This window comes from Schistocerca nitens, chromosome 9, assembly GCF_023898315.1.
Source record: "Schistocerca nitens isolate TAMUIC-IGC-003100 chromosome 9, iqSchNite1.1, whole genome shotgun sequence".
In the NCBI taxonomy this organism is placed as follows: Eukaryota; Metazoa; Arthropoda; class Insecta; order Orthoptera; family Acrididae; genus Schistocerca; species Schistocerca nitens.
In genome coordinates this window covers 187,115,432-187,140,239 of record NC_064622.1, presented here as the reverse complement: position 1 = coordinate 187,140,239, position 24,808 = coordinate 187,115,432, and the positions used below count along the sequence as shown (strand labels likewise).

General features: G+C 43.3%; 1 protein-coding gene across 1 annotated transcript in view; it reads right to left on the bottom strand.

Annotated features, from left to right (window-relative positions):
- The window catches only part of LOC126204092 (optomotor-blind protein), a 532,433-nt gene that overhangs the window by 61,588 nt on the left and 446,037 nt on the right, over window positions 1–24,808 (bottom strand). The window contains exons 4-5 of the mRNA XM_049938510.1: window positions 8,992–9,138; window positions 6,838–6,914 (exon numbers count right to left, since the gene is read on the bottom strand). Of these exons, the coding sequence (XP_049794467.1) occupies window positions 6,838–6,914; window positions 8,992–9,138 (224 nt within the window). The remainder of the gene's footprint in view (window positions 1–6,837; window positions 6,915–8,991; window positions 9,139–24,808) is intronic.

The window sequence follows — 24,808 nt, the reverse complement described above, 5'->3', positions numbered from 1 at the left end:
GAGAGTCTACTTCGAACCACTTTTACAATAATTCTCTATTATTCCAATCTCGAACAGTGCGGAAAAAACGAACACATGTATCTTTCCGTGCGAGCTCTGTTTTCCCTTATTTTATTATGATGGTCGTTTCTCCCTATGTAAGTCAGCGTCAACAAAACATTTTCGCATTTGCAGGAGAAACTTTGTGGTTGAAACTTCATGAGAATCCTATCATGTCAGTGACACAGTCTCCCCTGTTTCGCGATGATAAAAAACGTGCTGCTCTGCTTTTAACTTTCCCCACGTACTCGTTTAATCCTATCTGGTAAGGATCCCAGACAATGCAGCAGTACTTCGAAAGAAGACGGACAGTCGTAGCGTAGGGAGTCTCTTTAGCAGATCTGTTAAATTTTCTATGAGGTCTCTAAATAAAACGCAGTCTTTGGTTTGCTTCCCCACAACATTTTCTATGTGTTCTTTCCAATTTAAGTTGCTTAGATTTGGCAGATCTATCGTGTAACGGAAGTTTAACGGATTCCTTTTAACACCCATGTAGATTTCCTCACACTTTTCATTATTTAGGGTCAATTGCCAATTTTCGCGCCATTCAGACATCTTTTCTAAATCGTTTTACAATTTTTTTATGTTTTGATGACTTTACTGTATGGTAAACGACAGCATCATCTGCAAACAACCTAAGACAGCTGCTCAGGTTGTCTCCTAAATCGTTTGTATAGATAAAGAACGACAGAGGGCCTATAACACTACTTTGGGGCACGGCAGATGTCTGTTCTGTTTTACTCGTGACTACGAACTGTGACGTCTCTGACAGCAAATCACGAATCCAGTCTCATAACTGAGACGAACTTCCACAAGCAAGCTATTCACTACAAGCCGCTTGTGTCGTACAGTGTCAAAGGCCTTTTGGAAACCTAGAAATACGGAATCATTTTGAAATCCCTTGTGAACAGCATTTAACACCTCGCGTGCGTAAAGAACTAGTTATGTTTCGCAAGAACGATGTTTTCTAAATCCGTGTTGACTATGTGTCAATAGACCGTCCTCTTCGAGATAATTCATAATGTTCAAACACAATATATGTTCCAAAATTCTTCTGCATATTGACATTAATTATATGGGCTTGAAATTTAGTGGATTGCTCCTACTACCTTTCCTGAATATTGGTGTGACCTCTAACAGATAGAACTCAATAAAGTAGTATCAACGGGAGAAAATTAACAGATGTGAAGGTAGTTTCTGGAGTACCCCAAGAGAGTGTTATATTGATATCAGTGTGGGACACTTACCAGATAGGACTACCAGAAGACACAGAAAAGATCCAACGAAGAGCGGAACACATCGTCGCGGGATCGTTAGGTCGAAGCTACAAGAGAGTTATGGAGGTGGTCAACAAATGCCAGTGGCAGTCGTTACAAGAAAGACGTCGTGTAACACGGAGAGGGTTGCAATTGAAATTTCGAGAGCGTTCGTTTCAGCAAGAATTAGGTAACATATTATTTCCTCCAACATGTATGTCGGAAAATGACAAGGACGGGGACGCTCCGCCATACACCATAAGATGGCTTTAGGAATGCAGATGTAGATGCATCTGAAGCCTAAAAGTACTGATATGTGAACATAGAGCACACCCCCTTATTACTACATCTACATCTACATCTACATTCATACTCCGCAAGCCACCCAACGGTGTGTGGCGGAGGGCACTTTACGTGCCACTGTCATTACTTCCCTTTCCTGTTCCAGTCGCGTATGGTTCGCGGGAAGAACGACTGTCTGAAAGCCTCCGTGCGCGCTCTAATCTCTCTAATTTTACATTCGTGATCTCCTCGGGAGGTATAAGTAGGGGGAAGCAATATATTCGTTACCTCATCCAGAAACGCACCCTCTCGAAACCTAGCGAGCAAGCTACACCGCGATGCAGAGCGCCTCTCTTGCAGAGTCTGCCACTTGAGTTTATTAAACATCTCCGTAACGCTATCACGGTTACCAAATAATCCTGTGACGAAACGCGCCGCTCTTCTTTGGATCTTCTCTATCTCCTCCGTCAACCCGATCTGGTACGGATCCCACACTGATGAGCAATACTCAAGTATAGGTCGAACGAGTGTTTTGTAAGCCACATCCTTTGTTGTTGGACTACATTTTCTAAGCACTCTCCAAATGAATCTCAACCTGGTACCCGCCTTACCAACAATTAATTTTATATGATCATTCCACTTCAAATCGTTCCGCACGCATACTCCCAGATATTTTACAGAAGTAACTGCTACCAGTGTTTGTTCCGCTATCATATAATCATACAATAAAGGATCCTTCTTTCTATGTATTCGCAATACATTACATATGTCTATGTTGAGGGACAGTTGCCACTCCCTGCACCAAGTGCCTATCCGCTGCAGATCTTCCTGCATTTCGCTACAATTTTCTAATGCTGCAACTTCTCTGTATACTACAGCATCATCCGCGAAAAGCCGCATGGAACTTACGACACTATCTACTAGGTCATTTATATATATTGTGAAAAGCAATGGTCCCATAACACTCCCCTGCGGCACGCCAGAGGTTACCTTAACGTCTGTAGACGTCTCTCCATTGATAACAAAATGCTGTGTTCTGTTTGCTAAAAAATCTTCAATCCAGCCACACAGCTGGTCTGATATTCCGTAGGCTCCTACTTTGTTTATCAGGCGACAGTGCGGAACTGTATCGAACGCCTTCCGGAAGTCAAGAAAAATAGCATCTACCTGGGAGCCTGTATCTAATATTTTCTGGGTCTCGTGAACAAATAACGCGAGTTGGGTCTCACACGATCGCTGTTTCCGGAATCCATGTTGATTCCTACTTAGTAGATTCTGGGTTTCCAAAAACGACATGATACTCGAGCAAAAAACATGTTCTAAAATTCTACAACAGATCGACGTCAGAGATATAGGTCTATAGTTTTGCGCATCTGCTCGACGACCCTTCTTGAAGACTGGGACTACCTGTGCTCTTTTCCAATCATTTGGAACCCTCCGTTCCTCTAGAGACTTGCGGTACACGGCTGTTAGAAGGGGGACAAGTTCTTTCGCGTACTCTGTGTAGAATCGAATTGGTATCCCGTCAGGTCCAGTGGACTTGCCTCTGTTGAGTAATTCCAGTTGCTTTGAAGATAAAACCGATGAGCTGTAAGTACTTTATTCATGAGCATGAACGGTTTCAGCATTTTAGCTGCACCATCAGGGGCAATAAAATCATGTCCTGATCAGAAAAGAGAATAGGATGACCCAACGTGAACAGCCAGCAATTTTTCGCTATGCAGAGGACGCCAGTTAAAAAATACACAGCGAAATGTCGCCTGATGATGCAGATAAGTTTCCAGCGAAGAAATATTCCGAAGCCGAGGTCGAATTCCTGGATATTCGGCACTTGGGGTAACTTACCACGAGGTGTATGGAATTGCTACGTATGTCCGTAACAACATAAACGAAGCTTCACTGATTTCTGTAAGTGTGGAGACAGATATACATACAGTTGTCATACAATTGCACGGCATTACTATTACAAATGTTTACAAACCACCCAATACAACATGGCCCGATTTTATCGTACACACAGCAGAACATCCTGCAATTTACATAGGAGACTTCAATAGTCACCATGAACTTTGGAAGTACTCTCAAAATGATGAAAATGGGAGCATGCTTGCAGAATGGATCGAAGAGAATAATCTTCATCTAGTGTTTGATGCCAAAGATCAAGGCACTTTCAGGTCAGCTGCTTGGTACAAGGATTCAAATCCTGACTTATGCTTTGTTAGCTCAACGAAACTGGCTTTCCCATCAACACCACAAGGAAAGTGATAGATGCCTTTCCTCACAGCCAACACAGACCTGTAATAATACAAATTGGCTGCACTGTTCCTGTCATACGATCAACTCCGCATGCTCGATGGAATTTCCAGAAAGCCGACTGGATGAAGTTTTCAACGGAACTGGATAAGACCATTCGATGGATACCTCCATCACATAATAACTATCAACGCTTCATTGGTGCAGTAACAGCAATAGCTAAAAAGTGTATGCCAAGAGGATACCGAAAAGAATATGTTCCAGGATGGAATGAGGAAAGTGAAACACTGTACCAATACTTCCAGCAAAGGGGTGACCCAGAGATAGCTACGGAACTATTGTCCAGCTTGGACATGTCTCGGAGGCAGAAATGGGCAGAAACAGTCAAAACTATGGACTTTACCCACTCGAGCAGGAAAGCATGGAGTCTTCTGAGAAAACTGGGAGGAAGTGCACCAGCATGCAGAAAAAATTCCGAAGTAACACCAGACCAAATTGCTTCCCACATCATTACTACCTCAAGAGTACCTCCTGACAAGAAACATACGAGACATATCAGACGACAGATTCGTGACCTGAAAAAGAAGGCATCTCCCTCATCTGAGTATACCCATCCCTTCACAGTTTCAGACATTGACTCTGGACTGAAGGACCTCAAACCTCTTAAGGCACCTGGATTCGATGGTATCCACCCAGAATTCCTGATCCATATGGGAGGAAAAGCTAAGAAATGGCTGGCAGAATTCTTCACTAACATCCTGCTGACTGGTCAACTTCCATCTGAGTTTAAAAAGGTGAAGATAATATCTGTTCTGAAACCTGGCAAACCCAGCAACAAGGTAGAAAACTATCGCCCCATTTCCCTACTCAGCTGCTGCTACAAGCTTTTTGAAAGGCTAATATATAACAGAATAAGTAGCGCTATCTTAGAGAACGTTCCAGTTGATCAGGCAGGCTTCAGACCAGGGCGTAGCTGCTGCGACCAAGTATTGTCTCTCACATCCTTCATAGAGTCAGTATACCAAATGAAGCAGAAAACATCTGTGGCATTTGTTTATCTAACTGCCGCCTTCGACACTGTGTGGAGGGAAGGCCTTATCTACAAATTTCTCCGCATCATACCCTGCAGAACAATGGCTCGACTGACTAACAGCATGCTAAGTGATCGGAAGTTCCAGGTAATCACTGGAAGCAACATAAGTAAGGAGAGGAAGCTGAACAACGGATTGCCTCAAGGATCAGTTCTCTCACCCTTACTGTTCAACCTATATCTATCTGATCTACCTGACACTTCGTCCAGAAAATACTGCTATGCCGATGACCTGGCTCTAGCCGTCAAACACCAGGAAATGAAGACAACAGAAAAGATTTTAGCCAATGACCTATCTGCTTTAGACAATTACTTCAAAATCTGGAGACTCCAACCCAGTGTGAGTAAAACAGAAGTGTGTTGCTTCCATCTAAATAACCAGTTGGCGAACGTAAAACTGGAGGTAAGTTTCAGAGGCAGAATTCTTCGTCACAATTGGAACCCAAAATATCTTGGTGTCATCCTGGATCGTACACTATGCTTCAAACAGCACCTTCTTAACTTAGCTCAAAAGCTGAGGACTCGAAACAACATCCTCCATAAGCTATGCGGAACTACCTGGGGATCTTCAGCAACCACCCTGCGAACTTCAGCTCTGGGCTTGGTATACTCAAGTGCTGAGTATTGTGCACCTGTTTGGATGAATAGTCATCATACAAGGCTTGTTGATACCCAGCTGAATACGACAATGCGCATAATATCTGGCACAATCAGATCTACTCCAGTTTATTGGCTTCCACAGTTAACCGGTATAATGCCTCCTGATCTACGCAGATGTACTGCCCTTCTGAGAGAATTCCACAAGATCTCCAGGAATTCTAACCTACCCGTGCATAGCGACCTGCCACTTTTAAATCGCAAGAGACTGAAATCACGTCATCCAACTCTGTGCGATGCTGCTGACATGGTTGCTAAGAATGTCAAACCTCTTGAAGAATGGAAAGGTCGGTGGGAAGCAGTGACAGATGTGCACCTGCATAACATCTTCTCAGGTGCTAAACTTCCAAGTGGATTCGACTTACCACGCAAGACCTGGACTACTCTCAACAGAATCCGTACCAGCCATGGGCGATGCAGGGATGCTCTCTTTAAGTGGAAGAAGCTGCCTGATCCAGCTTGTGACTGCGGGGCTCCATACCAGACTGTTCACCACATTGTCAGTGAATGCAGGATTCGAGTCTATCACGGTGCCAAAGAGGACTTCCTGCTAGCAACTCCAGATGCAGTGCGCTGCATTGAAGGACTGGATATTCAGTTGTAAAGACAAACTTAAGTTTCTTGTGTGTCAATATGTACATATGTATATGTAATTTCATGATATGTCTGTATTAGCCATACGCCAAATAAAATAAAGCAGCTAAAACGCCGCGAAACCGGTCGTGCTTATAAATAAAATACTCACAGCTGAGTTGATTTAATCATCAAAATGATATATCGTGGTTGCCCTGACTACGATGTCTTCTGTCCTTATTACTAGTTATCTTCGAGGGCTATAACTGTCTCTCTCTTGGGCAGATACACTTGATGAATATACGCTTTAAGCATTTGAGCGTCCTTGCGGTAAAAGCGACGCCCCCAAAACAGTGTAATTGCTATTAATGAATTAGCCTCAGTTGACTGTAAAGAATCACAAGGGACATAAAAACAGAGTTTCCATTTGCTGCCAATAACAGCGAATTTACGTAACGACTTTGTACCACAGCAGAAGCGAACGTATGTAACTCTGCAGTTGTAATTCCAGTACACTATCAGAAAACGCAGGAACTTAATTCTACATTATTCTACGCATTGTTGGTAGTGTACGTTCTTTCGAAAGAAAGTACATTATGTTGCCACTGATAATCTCAGCTATTTGCTACTCAAGCATGTTGAGTGACAAGACGGTGAAATATTTGCGTGTCTAGAGGAGATACTCACTTCTTCTCACGCTTGCCGGCCCCCGTATCGCGGAAGCCCTTGGCGAAGGGGTTGTTGTCGATCTTCAACTGCGTGATCTGCAAGCATAACAAGCAACACACACACGTTAGCGCTCATACAGGAGGCTGCGGGAGGATCGAACTAACGTCAAACGATAGACACACTGATCTGACAATAACTATTTTCGACAACCTTTTTCATCAGCTACAATGCAACCACAAATTCATCTCGAAATGATTGATAAACAATACAAGACCTTATCCAGGAGAAACTCTCACGATTTTTTTTTTGTCTCATTTTGTATACGAGGATATTTCGAAAAGGAATGACAATGCTGCATTTGTGTAGGACGAAAATGTTTAGTTTCGTACAAACTGGGGCATATCATAGACTTCCAAGACTACATTATTTATATGGCGACACCCACGTAAACAATTTTTTTAAAATAGGGTTCCTTATGTCTGTTTGGCCAAGGTCATAACAGCCTTCCTTAGAAAGCCATGCGAATATTTATTTCACGAGCTTTAGATGGATCGCTGACGCGACTCTACCAACCCATAACTAACCAAAACGTTATTTGGGCAAAAAACTTAGGTTATACCGTGCTGTTTGGAAACATCTTAAGTTTCTTCTTCTGTAAAAGTGAAACACTACAGAATATTAGCTTTGATGTCGATTGAAACGATTTTATTTTTGCAAACAAAAATAAATGGAGGCCTATAACGTTTGTGCAACTCCGTCTACAGCACATACTTTCTCGGGGCGAATCACGATCAAATACAGCTCGTTCCGTTGCTCCGAATCGAAAATACGGAATCTGTATCAATTTACGCATCTGTTGACGTGAAAACTTTCCTTACCAATGAGGAATCGCACGATTTAACAGCGTTTGTGCTGCTCCAGCGTAAGATTTCCAAACTCAGACCATTTCGGACGATTAATTTCTTCCACTTCATGTCTAGACTAATCATATCATCTGTGGCGTAACATATTGGACTACTATTATCAAATACAAATCTGTGAATTATGGAGGACAACAGATATATCTGGGCTTCAAAGGATAACTGTCAGCTTAGTTCCTTATTTTCAATGATTCGTAATATTTTGATCAATTTACCTACTTCTTCTCACTTTACCTATTAAATTTTCTGAATCGAGAATTTATCATCTTGATAAGCGCGCTGCTTATCATAGGTTTGTTCACAAATGGGCAAAATTGAAAATAAAATGAAATAAAATCTGGAAACCACAACACACTCTGGATTTCAACCGGGAACTGTATTTCATAGTGACTTGTTTGATACAGACACAAACAGATAACGTTCTCTTCCAATTACAACAAGAAAAGTAAAGCTTAAAAGCAATATTCTAACTAAGTCGTCTTGAGTGTTAGGGGCATGTCATTATGAACGACTAACACAACTACAAAAACGTCGTTTCGACCGTCTTTGCTGTGGTCTTCTTCAGGGATATGTAACTGTTCAATAGTATTTTATTCAAATTCATGACATGCATTCGCAGTTGCGAATATGGACAACCACCAGCTGTGTAACACAATACCGACAATGTAATTTCGCGCCGGACCTGGACTCGAACCCGAATTTCCCTGTTACCGAACACAGTCGCCGTATCATTAGGCTATCCGAACAAGACTCACGGACAGACCAAAACTTCCCACATGTTGTCAGCCATGTGGCTGCAACCTGCAATCGTACATTTATTAAGTGTATTTGTGTATAGGGGAGACATATTAACTGAAAGTGGCTCGCCCAGATTCGGTGGATAAATGCGGTTTTGCAATGTCTGTATTTTTCATAAATACGATGGAATGCTCCTTCAAACATGCATGCATGCATGCATGTCCGAAGAAGCGTCATATCGTACTTCTGAACAACACAGGCACCACTATATCGTTTTTATTCAAATTGACACTGGTCTTGGAAGCCTAGGCAGTTACGAGCAAATGTGATAGAAAGGATGGGATTAAGGAAAAAATGAATGAAGAAAGAAAGTGACCATAAAAAGCAACGGAGCTCCAGTGTCAGAGGAGGTCAGAGGAACGTCACTGGAAGTAGTGAGAAGCGAGGGGTATTTTCTACAGCGACTCTAGGAACAGGGACAAACATGACGGAAAGCAATACACACTTTGCTCACCTTTTCGTTCTGGTAGGCGGTGACGGCGATGAATTCGGTCTCCTTGAAGACGTAGGTGCGGAACGTGGAGTAGGGCAGCTTGAGGATGTCGTTGGCCCGTACGAGGTGGAAGCGCGGCTGGTACTTGTGCATCGAGTTGAGGATGGTCTGCAACAGACACAGGTGCGCGTGCAGCAGTACGTTGTTCGGCTCTCCTTATCCCTCCATCTCTCCACACAGGAAGGCTCGGCGGCTGCCGGGACGAGGGGCGGGAATTTGGGGTTCCTGGAACCAGCGGGTTCCAGCGGTACGGCTAATACTCGACTCGCCACAGACCGGTCTCTCGGTGAGTCATATGCTCTAATTACCGCACCTCGCGCCACGAGAATACCTAAATTGTCTTCTCTCTGTGACTGAACACTATTCATCTGTCTGAGAAACGGTGCACTGTGGCTTGTTGACTTGATATAACATTTCATCGAACACTCACCATCAAACGAACCATTCAGGACGTCAGAAGTTTCGAGAGTAGACTCCGATTTTTAAACGTCACGAAGATCGCTTGTTGTAAAGGCATAAGCAAATCAAGTGATCTTCTTAACATTTGGAAATTAGAATTGAATTCTCGAAACTAGATACGTCTCAAATAAATGATTCAATGGATGCTGCTTGGACGAAATTAATATCAAGTTTCCGAGATACATCAGGCGCGTTTTCTAGCTCCGAGTTAGGATGCACGGTGAATAAGTTCCGACTTGTTCGTTATCTAACGTGTCAATCCTTGTTTTTAATTCTCAATACATTATGTGCATTTTGGACATGTCATGACACTAAACTTGTGTGTAGAAGAAACTGACATCTGCTAAACCAGTATCCAATAAATTTTGTAATATACTTCTAACACTTTACATAAATGTTAGGCCAACGTCTAATGATTTTTAACATCCCACATTTTGTAGGCTTCTAAAGATGACAGATTGATCTACTAAAATCGGTAAAGCGGAATAAAAATAATTGTGCAACCTGCGACCGAATTTTATTCCGAAACCGAGAGTTGACTTGTGAATTATCTGCAGGCAGCTGTTATCTTGACTAAATGCTGTTGCTATTGCTATTGCTGATCGACAGATATGCTGTTTCTGTTTTCATATCTCGGCGGTATTTTAAGCAATACATAAATCGCTTTAACTTTTGAATATAAAAGCTTATTCATGATACAGGTGAATGATTATTTTAACACATCACTAATTAAACTGATCCTATTGAATCGGAATCCTAAATAAAGAACAAAAAAATTCGGTAATACATATCTCGCATTTTGAACTTAAGCCCACGAGTAACGGTAGCGTTTGATGCATCCTTTCTAACCGATCTGTAATAAAGGATGGGATGAGGAAAATCTTGTATATTTGTAGGCTGTTTGATAGCCGAATGGAAATGTGTGGAGCATGATGAAGGTTAACAAGGTCATTGTTAATAATCTGTTAATTACTGCTAACTACTTGAGAAAAATTCTACAGCAACATTCAGCTAAATTTACTCATGCATAATTCTAACTAATGAATTAAATAATTAGTTAGTTAATGCGCTGCTTATGTTAAAACACACACTAACATAACATAAATTCAGTTTCAATTGATAACACTGTATTTTATTTTAACAATACTTGACTCTATAAAAATACCTTTCAATGATGAATAACTAGCAAGAGAACCATATTAGTTATTCACTAGTATGTAGAAATCTAATACAATTTATGTAACTTGGAAATATTTATCAAATTAGCTATGACTTCTATATTTTTACGATTTCATTACAGGACAAAGAATGTTAATTTTGCTGCATCTCAATGAATACTTTTTAATACGAGGAAGTGAATCTATTGAGGTATAAATTATTTTTCCTGAGTCAAATATCTGACACTACAATTTTTGAAACCTCCCTTCGAAGTAACACACACCTCACCTGAAGAAGACTCAAAACAATTTGCTGTATCAGTTTTAAGGAGCAACAAATTATCGAAACAATTCTCGAAGTTCTTCCATTCAATATGTTTTTTTTTTTTTTTAAGTGACTGTAGCTTTGCAAGTATTTCTCCATAACGCCTCCACTAATTACACAGTGAGTGGTTGCTCCGTCATGTCTCTAAGTTATGCAAATACTTTGATAACACTCCACGTGATGACAAGGAAACAAATGACGTTAGAGTCAACGTTTTAACGGCCTGTCATACTGACCAACAACAGTTCAAGCATTAGGTCCTAGCGATAAGGTCGTAGCGAATGTAGTTCGCTGTTTCTGACGCCACTTTTCTGTGACACTTCAAACCATTAAACAGATGAGAGCAATACGAATATGTCAAGAGAAGCTTCCTCCTAAAGATAATGCGGTGGCACGTATTCTTTCTGGTTAAATTTCCGTGACAATTCTACACACTACCGCAATTCAGACCGCCTACTTCCCAATACCTTGGAACTAGTGCCACAAACACAATATTGAATTCATTTCGGTACAGTTTGTACTTACAATAATCTGGCTCTTCATTATATGACTGATCTTGACGTCAACGAATGGGACAAAGCCTCGTGACGTACACCCTACATCGAAGTCACGGCAGAGTCCGAGTACAGATGAATTTCTGTTGCCTCTCTGCGACCTTTTGCTGACGTATCAGATGTTTTTTCGCCATTTAATATAAGAAAACGCAAATGATATTGTGCCCTCGAACCGTAAAGCTTTGTTAGTGCAACGAAAAACAGGCCAAAGTTGCAAATTTCAATTTTTTATTCACTCGTTGACCACTTTCGGGCCGGGACCCATTTTCAAATTATCGTAACACAATCAAAAATTGTAATTCCGAATTAAAAAAAAAAAGGTTCAAATGGCTGTAAGCACTGTGGGACTTAACATCTGAGGTCATCAGTACCCTAGACTTAGAACTACTTAAACCTAAGTAATCTAAGGACAGCACACACATCCAAGCCCGAGGCAGGATTCGAACCTGCGACTGCAGCAGCAGCGCGGTTCCGGACTGAAGCGCCTAGAACCACTCGGCCACAGTGGCCGGCGAAATGGCAAAAACCATCTCAAAAATGTGAAAGCAAACTGTTACTGTGGATATAAACACAGCATGCTGGACGTTCGTTAGGCGCAGTGCAGAGGTAGGAAGTTAAAAAAATGTTTCAAGTGGCTCTGAGCACTATGGAACTTAACTTCAGAGGTCATCAGTCCCCTAGAACTTGGAACTACTTAAACCTAACTAACCTAAGGACAACACACACATCCATGACCGAGGCAGGATTCGAACCTGCGACCGTAGCGGTCGCGCGGTTCCAGACTGTAGCGCCCAGAACCGCTCGGCCATACCGGCCGGCGATTGGAAATTAAACCCATGACATTAGAGCATCATCTGGTGATGAACACTTGAACGTAGAAACCTATTTTTCTCTGACGAACCTGCTGATGAAAATGTTATCTCTATTAGGGCACCATGCGGGTACCTCGAGTTTTCAAACGTTAATGCCAATTACCTGTTGTTCCGCCACGACTAGTATTTACCATTCCTGGCCTCAGTTATTACCGCCCCTCGTGGACAAATTTGATTTAAAGAAGCAGTCAAGTAGTCCGCTTGCTGCCTGGACAGAAGTACGTGACATTGGTGATGTAACAAGCCTACAAGGTTAGCGATTGAGACGCGAGTGCAGAGCAGACTACAAGTGGAGGTACGTGCGTCATTCACGGGATCATTGACGGATAGGAGCGCCCAGTGAATGTGAAGTCCGCAACGGAGGTAGAGCTCTGACGTGGGATGGCTTGAGCGGCCATCTCGATAAGAGGGCGGAAACGTCGAAGCGTCCTGCGCACGTACGACTTCCGTGCTAGGCGGGTAGTGTCGATCGCCAGCTGGCCTCCCGTTCCAAGAACGACAACACACCAACAATCCACCAGCTACCGTCCTGGCCTTCTGAGATCGTCATTGAAGGAACAACACCGCGAATTCTGATTTTCCACATTTCGGTCAGTTGGCATTCTCGACCCAGCACATGCGAAAATGACAAATATTCAGTTTTTTACCTCGAAAAACTGACAGAAAGAAGGCTGCGAGCAGTTGAGGTAAAAAACGTGTAAATTTCGCGTTGCTATTAAAGAATGAAATACCGCCTAACCGGAGCGCCATAAGCTGCATGATACTGTTCGCAGACGATATGACGATGTCTGGAGGGAGGTTTCAGCTCCAGAAGACTAGCCAAATGGTTCAAAATGGTTCAAATGGCTCTGAGCACTATGGGACTTAACATCTATGGTCATCAGTCCCCTAGAACTTAGAACTACTTAAACCTAACTAACCTAAGGACAGCACACAACACCCAGCCATCACGAGGCAGAGAAAATCCCTGACCCCGCCGGGAATCGAACCCGGGAACCCGTGCGTGGGAAGCGAGAACGCTACCGCACGACCACGAGATGCGGGCGACTAGCCAAATGCAGAAAGACCTGCACAGCATCGAAAACTGGTGGCCGCGCGAGATTAGCCGAGCGCTTTAAGGCGCTGCAGTCATGGACTGTGCGGCTGGTCCCGGCGGAGGTTCGAGTCCTCCCACGGGCAAGGGTGAGTGTGTTTGTCCTTAGGATAATTTACGTTAAGTAGTGTGTACGATTAGGGACTGATGACCTTAGCAGTTAAGTCCCATAAGATTTCACACACATTTGAAGATTTTTGAGGACTGGTGCAGTGGTTTGGAGCTGTCTGTCATCCTCAAAATCAAATCTCTGCTATTATACTTTACTTTCAAGAGAGCTACGACGTATTTCTCAGTGGAAATATCGTCTTGTGAAAAGCTGTCCATTTTCGCCAACCCTTAACTCATAACCTGCTTTCCAATGCGAAGAGCTACGTAACAGTAATGAACTGTCGCTGCAGGCGCTTTTGCATTTACACTGCAAATCGACACAGAGCCAATCATTATTCCTTTTTCTCGTCTTAAGCTTACTGCAGTTAAATACTATTTTTATACCGGAGAATATCCGCTTTTATTTGCAAAGCATCTTCTGTTGTCTTTATAGATTAATAATAATGGTTTGAATACTCTCTAAACCACTGCTTTTTCCTTCGTTGTAAACGGAAGTTGACGTCACAAGCCACAGAATCAGTAACGCAGTACTGCTGCTTCAATGACGATGTGCTAAGCTGTACTCCAAAAGAAATAATATTTTGTCTGTTGTCTGAAATTTATATCATTGTATGTCTTAAAGGTAACCAAGTTGTTTGCCGAAAACTGTCATTGTGAGACCGTCGCTGTGTGAAGACACAAACTAATTCTTACGAAAGTAAAAACCGAAATAGCAACTGTTAATAATGCTGTTTGATAAAAAGTACAATTATCAGTTTCGAACCGTCAGGTGCATCTTCAGGTTGGCCGTTCACGTTCAAAATTTCATTAGGTATTGTGGAACACGAAACGTTGGCTGTTTGTGGTGGAGGCGAAAGTTTGTTGGTGTCGCGCTGCCCACTGAAAACTATGCATCATTTTATTTTAGCGTGTGAGTTACTATTCACTGTCTGTGTCTACAAAGCCCTAAAAGTGTTGTTGAATCTCGCTTCTTATTCTACGAAATATGAAAATCAGTGAACAGATACATCAAGTGACAGAATTTTCGGTAGTACCACGATCTCAAGAAACTTCCGCCACGATGGAAAGTGCCCACCATCTCATAATCATCACAAGCTGTTGGTCTGAAACTGGTGAGTTGTTTGCTTTTAGTAAAAAGCATTATTAAAAGGCTAATTGCTGTTTTTACTTTTTGTTTTTAAATGTCTGTCTCGAATGTTTCATACGAAATAAAACGTGGAGCGTTTCAGTTCAAATGGTTGAAATGGCTCTGAGCACTATGGGACTTAACTGCTGTGGTCATCAGTCCCCTAGAACTTAGAACTACTTAAACCTAACTAACCTAAGGACATCACACACATCCATGCCCGAGGCAGGATTCGAATCTGCGACGAGCGTTTCAGAATTCAGCCAGTGTGAATACTTCCTGTGCTACAATAACTGTAAACTGCATCTGGTTACATACATATGGATGTCGCTACGTCGTCTATTTTACGCCGTGTCATGCGATGGAAGATATCAATGAGTTAAGGCACCGGCCTCATACAGGGAAGGACCAATTGCTCGTCCAATCTTACAAACAGTAGATTTTCTAATGGGAGTCCTGGCTAGTGTCTCTGAAAAAGAAATTCAACGTCGATTTCCCTCCTACATAACAATATATTACGTCAAGATCAACCAATTGACACTAATATTGTCATTACCGTTTTCAACACAATACTGTCAGCTTCAGATGTGATAATTAATCTAGAAACAGCATGTGATGATGCGCAAGCCTACTTAAATGCATACCTGGCGTTATGAAAACTGTATAAAATGCGTCAGTAAAATTTGAATGTCATAAAAAAACAGTTCGTGAATTAATTATCACTTTCGCAGATGGCAATGTTGTGCTGAAGCCCTTAATGTGAATATTTGTAGTAACTGGGCGATCTTGACGTAATAAATTATTACATGAACATTGATAAGTTCACTTGTTTCCATTTACAATACGTCAATTCTTTAAAAAAACATTTCCTTCCCTATCGAAGGCCAAGCCCAGCTTCATCGCATTTCTTCTTGGTATATGAAAATAGCTTTTCATCTTTAAGTTACTGAGTCTCAATGACAGAATTATATAGATGTAAAGATAGTATTCAGCCAAAGGTCTCCGGAAAAAAAAAACAATGTATGCTATTGGGAAATTAGTGGCGTGAAACTGCAAGCACGAATCTTATACGACGAACCTAGTGATTTTCATGATACACAATGGAATTAGCGACAGTAACAGTACGGACTAATAGAACGTAATTCGACACACAAACAGGATGTCAGGACGAAAACTGGCCTGGAGAGCGTTTGTTGTGTTAGCTTCATCAATCAAGCGAAATTTTGTACACAAACGATGCTGAAACAAGTGATAGCCTGCGGGGAATTCCGACAAAACCTCGTGTTTCTCTTGCGATTCAGTACGCGAACGAATTTATATCAATCCACATTAGGTCTTTAACCTTCTGGAGTGGCCTCACACAGCTGCAAAATTTTCGCTGTTGCCGGAAACGAATTACTGCGTGGTACTCCACTTTAGCACTGCAACGCACCTTTTTCTTCTCGTTTGTTCTGGCGGCATACTGTGGTAGGATTTTAATGTGCAGCAGGACTGCACACATGATGTGGATGAATGACTATAGGGAGATTCCATATTTCTAGATGAAATGATAATTAAATCAATAGCCTAAGCTGTCGACAGGCGTTGATATAAATCAACATGGACAGTTGAAAATGTGTGCCCCGACCAGGATTCGAACCCGGGATCTCCTGCTTAAATGGCAGACGCTCTGTTCATCTGAGCCACCGAGGGCACAGAGGATAGTGCGACTGCAGGGATTTATCCCTTGCACGCTCCCCGTGAGACCAGCATTCCCGATTTAATGTCCACACACTACATTTGTAATGCCCCTGCCCACTACACTCATTACTTGCGGCAGACAATCTTACCTAGTCCCCTAAGAGTTCAGGCAATGGGTGTGCATCCGCACAGAAGAAGAAGGTCAATGGCCGGTTAGCCTTAACTATATAGAGATGGTATCTGTGCTTTGGGATATGACCAAAAGAACAGATACCATCTCCATTTATTTCTAGATTTCCGGAAAGCATTCGACACGGTGCCCCATTGCAAACTGTTAACGAAGGTACGAGCATATGGAATAAGTTCACAGATAAGTGAGTGGGTCGAAGACTACTTACGTAATAGAACCCAGATTGTTGTCTCGCCATGCCGGCCGCGGTGGCCGTGCGGTTCTAGGCGCTTCAGTCCGGAACCGCGGGACTGCTACGGCGCACGTTCGAATCCTGCCTCCGGCATGGATGTGTGTGATGTCCTTAGGTTAGTTAAGTTTGAGTAGTTCTAAGTTCTAGGGGACTGATGACCTAAGATGTTAAGTCCCGTAGTGCTCAGGGCCATTTTTTGTTGTCCTCGCCAGCGAATGTCCATCAGAGAGGAGTGTGACAGGACCACTGTTGTTCTCTACATAAAGAAACGATTTGGGGGACAGAGTGGGCCGTTATCTGCGGTTGTATGCTTATGATGCAGTGTTTACAGTAAGGTGTCACAGTTAAGTGGACCGCCGGCCGGGGCGGCCGAGCGGTTCTAGGCGCTACAGTCTGGAACCGCGCGATCGCTACGGTCGCAGGTTCGAATCCTGCCTCGGGCATGGACGTGTGTGATGTCTATAGGTTAGTTAGGTTTAAGTAGTTCTAAGCTCTAGGGGACTGATGACCACAGCAGTTAAGTCCCATAGTGCTCAGAGCCATTTGAACCAAATTAAGTGGACTGTAGGAGGATACAAGGCGACTTAGACAAAATTTACAGCTAGTACAGTAGTCTGAGAAGCATCGATGTAGATGCAGATCCCGGAACCAGCACAAAATTAATTATGTAACCACATTTTTTCGAGGTGATGATTAAGACTCCATGTCTCCGCCTACTATAATTCAGATTCTGATCTAACCCACTACCTAAACTTTTTCTGAGTCAGTTTCGATCGCAGAATTTGAAAATTTGCGGGCAGTATCTCGGTGACACCGGGTTCCCAAAGCGCAGTAATGTCGACGTGCTGGAAGTGTGCGCGGCCGGCCTTTGTCCACTAGCAGCACCAGCAGTGGTATGTGGTGGCCGCTTCCGCGCCGTGGCGTGTCCAGCCGGCTTATCACCGCTCACTCCTCACTCCTCTTCGCGTGCCTCGTTCCCCTCCCCAGCGGGCGCGCCACGGGCGGACAACACCGGCGCCAGCGCGTGTCGGTCGGCTATTCCCACAGCCACTGCCGGCTCGCCGCTTTATTCCGACCGCGCGTCGCAGCACGCAGCTCAAAAGCGCATCAGAAATATTGCTTTACTGGCAGAGGGAGGCGTCCGGCCATCACGGGGGTCGCAGTTCGATACCCGTCCTGCATCCAGACCCGGCTATTACGAGTTATCCGTGGGAATCTTCGGAACGTATTACATGGAGCCTGCAACAGGTCTCTCCTGGAGCGTTATCACATCTGAGCGTGTGATTCGGAATCTAAATACAGCCTTATGCACGGTCCCATCGGAATATTGGCTGCGGTGATATTTTCGCGACAGTTTGAAACTGTGTGCAGACACACTGGAACATAATGCAAAACCACCAACTCAGTGTTGTTATCCAGTCATCCTTCAATGCGTCATACGTTGTACACGTTGTCCTAGAAGGAATACTTCACATTGAGGGGTACGACAGGAACGATCTTTGGGGAAAAAAACCTAGAACTAGAAAACGTGCGCTCTACAATGCATACCTTATCAGGTATGAGCACCTCTTCAACCTCGATACTTGTAAACAAAACTCTTCTACTAAAAGAACTTAGCTTTCCGTGTTTTTGGAGGAGGTATTATGGACCAAAACAAGAAGAAATGTGCAGTAAACATGGACTGTAAAGAAAAGTACCTAATGAGCTATGAGCACTTTTTCAAAAAAATGGTTCAAATAGCTCTAAGCACTATGGGACTTAACATCTGAGGTCATAAGTCCCCTAGACTTAGAACTACTTAAACCTAAGTAACCTAAGGACATCACACTCATCCGTGCCCGAAGCAGGATTCGAAACTCCGACAGTAGCAGCCGCTTGGTTGCGGACTGAAGCGCCTAGAACCAATCTGCCACAGCGGCCGGCCTGCACTTTTTCAGTGGAAGGGCTGTGTTTCATAGTAACAAACATGAACAGGTACTGATGGCTCCTAAGGTATGCACTTTAGAGCCCACGTTTACTCGACATCTTTTTCTTGTTTTGGACCGTACAACCTCCTCCCAGAATAACGGTAGCAAAGAGGTTGCAACAGAAGAGATCTGTTTCACAGTATCGAAGCTGAAGAAGTGCTCATAGCTATTAAGTAATATTTCTAGAGCCCATGTTTACTATACTTGTTTCCTTAGAATGATCGTTCCTCTAATATCCCTGGACAATTACTCCTGGGTCACCCTGTATATTACGACTTATACCCTCACTTCGATGACGTACGCCGTATGTGTAAGGTAAAATGGTGCTAAATTCAAAACCTACATCGATACCCAGCATTGGACGTACCAGAACACCAAAAACGTCTGCTCATTGCAGTTCCTAGCTAAGTTGATTTTTTTTCTCTCTGCCATTCATTTCGAACCTCTGAGAGTATGGCGGCAGTTGTTGGCCCTAATGCTCGTCCATTTACAGACTTGGCCCAGTAGGCTAAGACTGAGACAAAGAGATTACCAGTTCCGGGTATTTTACAGTGGATTCCGACTTCAGACATTCACCACGTGATCAGGGAAAAACTCCCGAAAACTTTGATCGGAACCAAGCGTGTTGCAACTATTTTTATTTTATCTCTGAGGTAAAAATGTAAATGTCGTTTGATTAGGGCCTCCCGTAGGGTTGACCGTTCGCCGGGTGCAAGTCTTTCGATTTGATGCCACTTCGGTGACTTGCGCGTCGATGGGGATGAAATGATGATTATTAGGACAACACAACACCCAGTCCCTGAGCGGAGAAAATCTCCGACCCAGCCGGGAATTGAACCTGGGCCCTTAGGATTGACATTCTGTCACGCTGACCACTCTTTTTTTTCTTTTTTTTTTAATCTCATTTTGTTCGCTTTTGTTCGTTGCATCTGCTCGGGGCGGACGTCGTAAGACATCCGTTTAAGTTCGTTGTTGATCGATTAACTCAGTTTTTTTTATTGCAGAGGGCAGCTAGCCCTCTGACCGAACACGCTGAGCTACCGTGCCGGCATCACTCAGCTACCGGGGCGGACATCTGTCAGGTGATGTCGTCCATCGAGTGAGTGTGTGTGTGTGTGTGTGAGAGAGAGAGAGAGAGAGAGCGAGAGAGAGAGAGAGCGAGAGCTGGGGAGGGGGGGAGGGAGGGTTGCTTTGGATGGGAGTACGGAGATAGCTTCGCCATCGAGATTCCGTGTTATATGTTTTCTCTGAATTGTTTTAGCCGAATTCTAGCATGATTCCTTTGCTAAAGCTGCGGCTACATCTCTCCACTAGCAATGCTCGACAGCATTGATATGTCTTTAAAGCTCCCCCCACCATAGCTAACCTCGTACCACACATTAAGTGCTCTCCACAACCCGCATGCGGGCTATGAGCCGTGGTCAGTTACTGGTACCTCCAAGCTCCAAATTTAAATCTGCAGTTTACTTACTTACTTACGTTCACTTCTACCATAGTAAGGATAGAAAGATCACCAAAGACGCGACAGTCATGTACGAAAATGTCGGAGGCTGCTAAATGCTTAATATGGTTTTGTTTTGGAGATTTCACTCGAGTGGAGTTTCCACCAATAGTGATATGTAAACACTAAACGCGTTATAAGTAGTCGAACAGAGAACCATTGACTGCAGAATCGGCCGCATTGCTCGCATTTGTCTTGGATGACATTCACCGTTAATGACTCTTAGGTTACGGGGATGGTGTTGTGGATCAGATGAAATTCATGTGAATGGGGTAGAGAGAGACGCTAACGAAAAGGACAAGGCAAAGTGTCTAACCAAAATAATCTTACTCTGCGGCGAAAAATGTGAGAATTGGTGTCATATCTTGCAGCTCGACCGCCTTAAGTCAGCGGCCTAACAGTTTTATGATGTGAATGTCGATACAAGTAACTACTGCAGCTCAGCTGCTACTGCAGCTCAAACTAAGGGAAACATTAGTCAGACAATAGCGCAAATCATAAAGTGACTTATGGTTGGCTCGGATACTGGCTCAGTAATACACTGCAGTAACTCATTGATATATCTTCACATTTCCGCTGTCTTATAACACTCCCAGGGAATAGAAACAGTAACAGACCGTGGCCATTACGCATCCGCATCCTTCACCTCGACACAGACGAGATGTTACGTACGAGTTTCGCTAGTGATAACATTTTAAATTAATAAGGAACTCATTCACTTGCAAGAGCACAGGAAGCAGATACTGTGGGGTGTCTGAAAGGCGGCCAAGGTCGAACGTTTGCTGGCGTCGCTGACCGGGCCACAGGGTCAAGGGTGGCAGGCCTGCTGTTTAACTCCCAGATCCGGCCTGAGTCGGCGGTTACGACGACTCGATTGCGACAGATCAGGTCGTGTTTGAAATAACGGGTGTCCCAGAAGTCTTTCCTTAATTACTGAAATTCATGAGGCATAAAATAAGATACACAGACAAATACATTTTATCTTGAATTGCATGTTACATATTCAAGCTTTTGTGTACATACGTACTTAGCGTTACATTGTTTGTTACAGTGCCCAGTGACGTAACAACAGCGAAATCGGACGGCTCTGAGCAGGGACTTAACAGCTATGGTCATCAGTCCCCTAGAACTTAGAACTACTTAAACCTAACTAACCTAAGGACATCACACAACACCCAGCCATCACGAGGCAGAGAAAATCCCTGACCCCGCCGGGAATCGAACCCGGGAACCCGGGCGTGGGAAGCGAGAACGCTACCGCACGACCACGAGATGCGGGCAAATCGGACGTCATTTGCAAACAACGTGTACCCAAACCAGGAGAAAATCCAATGTGTCCTCTGGTATCAAGAGGCACAGTGACCAAAAACAGTCCACAGTGAATTCCAGACTGACTTCTTGAACTTCAAACGAAGGTATCTCTCGCTGTCTGCATTGTCTGCGCACTAGGGACAGCCACGTCACGGATTGCGTGGCCCCTCCCACCGGAGGTTCGATGCCTCCCTCGGGCATGGTTGTGTGTGTTGTTCTTAGCATAAGTTAGTGTAAGTAGTGTGTAAGTCTAGGGACCGAGGACCTCAGCAGTTTGGTCCCTTAGGAATTCACACACATTTGAACATTTCGCACTAGGCGCAGGCCTGTCTGTTTAAGGGAGATTACAGACGCTCCCTGTTTCCTTAAACTTCGCATTCCATATCTTGAGGCTTTTAACTTCTGGTGGCTGTCTATGGTATGCCGTCTGCAAGTTTCTGTGGACTGTTTTTGGTGACTGTATCTCGTGGTACCAGAGGACGTATCGCGCTTTCTCCTGGTATGAGCATGTGTTGTACGCAGATAGTGTCCGTTTCCGGTGTTGTTACGTGACTGGGCCACGTAACAAACAAAGTAACAGTAGGTATGCACGCACACAAAAACTTGAGTACAATTCAAGATAAAAAGTATTTGTTATGTGCCACATTTTATGCTGTATGGACGTCTATAATCAGGGAAAGACTTTTGGGATACCGGTATAGTTGTCCGCCCGGACGAAAATCAGGAAAACCTAGCAGCGGACACTTCTTAAATCGCTTAGAATCGTCGAGCAAAGCGCACTTGGCTTAACGATGTAAATAAGGACCTTACCCTTCTGACGTAATGGCAATGTAAATGCCATAAATCACCAATAGGTGACAACAATAAAATATTCTCTGCTCTGGATCAGATCAAGAAAAGGACAACGTTGTTTAATAATGAATACTGCACATTGAATCGTTGTTCTTAAAATAAAGAGTCCTCCTCTTATACTGGCTGAATTGTAGCAATTGAATCGAATTTCTGAAGTATGCGTAAACTCAAATTCCCCGTCTTCTGAGAGTTTTCATTGTATCCGACACTAACGCCAAAGAAAAGCAAGAAAAAAAAATACACGTTCGTATAGATAGCTGATTATCTCCACACGAGTGATAACGCTACCAATATGACAGATACCGTCAAATAGTGTGTACTTCCTAATCACGTTACAATATATATTATTTAATTAGAACATCAGAAAATCTGTATATTGAGCAAGCAGTAAAGGAAACAAAAGAAAAATTCGGAGTAGGTATTAAAATTCATGGAGAAGGAGTAAAAACTTTGAGGTTCGCCGATGACATTGTAATTCTGTCAGAGACAGCAAAGGACTTGGAAGAGCAGTTGAACGGAATGGACAGTGTCTTGAAAGGAGGATATAAGATGAACATCAACAAAAGCAAAACGAGGATAATGGAATGTAGTCGAATTAAGTCGGGTGATGCTGAGGGAATTAGATTAGGAAATGAGACACTTAAAGTAGTAAAGGAGTTTTGCTATTTAGGGAGTAAAATAACTGATGATGGTCGAAGTAGAGAGGATATAAAATGTAGACTGACAATGGCAAGGAAATCGTTTCTGAAGAAGAGAAATTTGTTAACGTCGAGTATAGATTTAAGTGTCAGGAAGTCGTTTCTGAAAGTATTTGTATGGAGTGTAGCCATGTATGGAAGTGAAACATGGACGATAACCAGTTTGGACAAGAAGAGAATAGAAGCTTTCGAAATGTGGTGCTACAGAAGAATGCTGAAGATAAGGTGGGTAGATCACGTAACTAATGAGGAGGTATTGAATAGGATTGGGGAGAAGAGAAGTTTGTGGCACAACTTGACTAGAAGAAGGGATCGGTTGGTAGGACATGTTTTGAGGCATCAAGGGATCACAAATTTAGCATTGGAGGGCAGCGTGGAGGGTAAAAATCGTAGAGGGAGACCAAGAGATGAATACACTAAGCAGATTCAGAAGGATGTAGGTTGCAGTAGGTACTGGGAGATGAAGAAGCTTGCACAGGATAGAGTAGCATGGAGAGCTGCATCAAACCAGTCTCAGGACTGAAGACCACAACACAACACAACACATCAGAAAATTAATAAAAAAATAATGGATCACTTAGCAATTGAATCCCCTCAAGTACTTAAGGAGCGCGCGCTTAACGGGTGCCCAACACGACAATCTCCTCTCGCAGGCCTCTGCCGTGACTTATGTAGCCGGACAGAAGAAGATCTGTGACAAAGGAAACCGGTTTACCGGGAAGGGAAGCCGCCAGTAATCCATTCTGCTCGGTGAAACTTCCGTAATGGGCAGCGCATCTCTTGTACCCGAGGCGACAAGTGCTCGATTGCTACACGGTTCTGCAGAATAATGGGATGGCCGTGCCAGAGGAATTGCGAGCCGATGGAATAAGGAAATAGCGGGGAGAGCCGCAAGCTTGTCGGCAGCGACTCAAACGCCGCAAAGAAATACTCAATTTATTGCGTCATCCCGCCGGCTCAACGAGACCCGACCAAGTAGAATTCCAGCTGGGAGTAGCTAAACAGATGGTGATAATTCAGGAAAAAAGTAACTGTTAGATAATATTCCGCCACATTTACCACCAATTAGTGATATGTAGAGAACTCCAGGCGACAGTAGATGGCCTAGCACATTAACTGTGCCAGATACACATGACTCGCAAATACGTGGCTCCACTGCCACAGAATTGGACCTCTTTATAAAAAATTTCAAGTGCATACACTTTACGTTAGAGCAGCGACGTCTATAGAAATCACAGGCGCGTGCTATTTCAAAGTTTCCGTACGGACAAACCGTGCAGTATGGTTACTCTGAAGCACAGCTACTAACGTCGTAAGTAATTTTACAACTCACATACTACAAAACCTGAAGGGGACCTAATACCAACTTATCTCTGGACTTTTTTTGGTCATTTGTGTGGTCGACTAAATTCATTCAGCGTCCTATACCTTCATAAAGGAGAATCTCTAGCGTTAGCCTGAAGCGACCACGGAAACGTAAATATTTAACCGGATTTTGTTGATAAAATCCTGAAAAAATTCAGCGTGTGAAAACATTCTTATGTCATGTTGCAATGTTCAGTAGTCTCTTTAATATAACAGAAATTCAAGGAGTGCAGCAGACAGTTCAATCAGCGTGTTGTTAAGTGATAATCAACTGAGGAATCATGC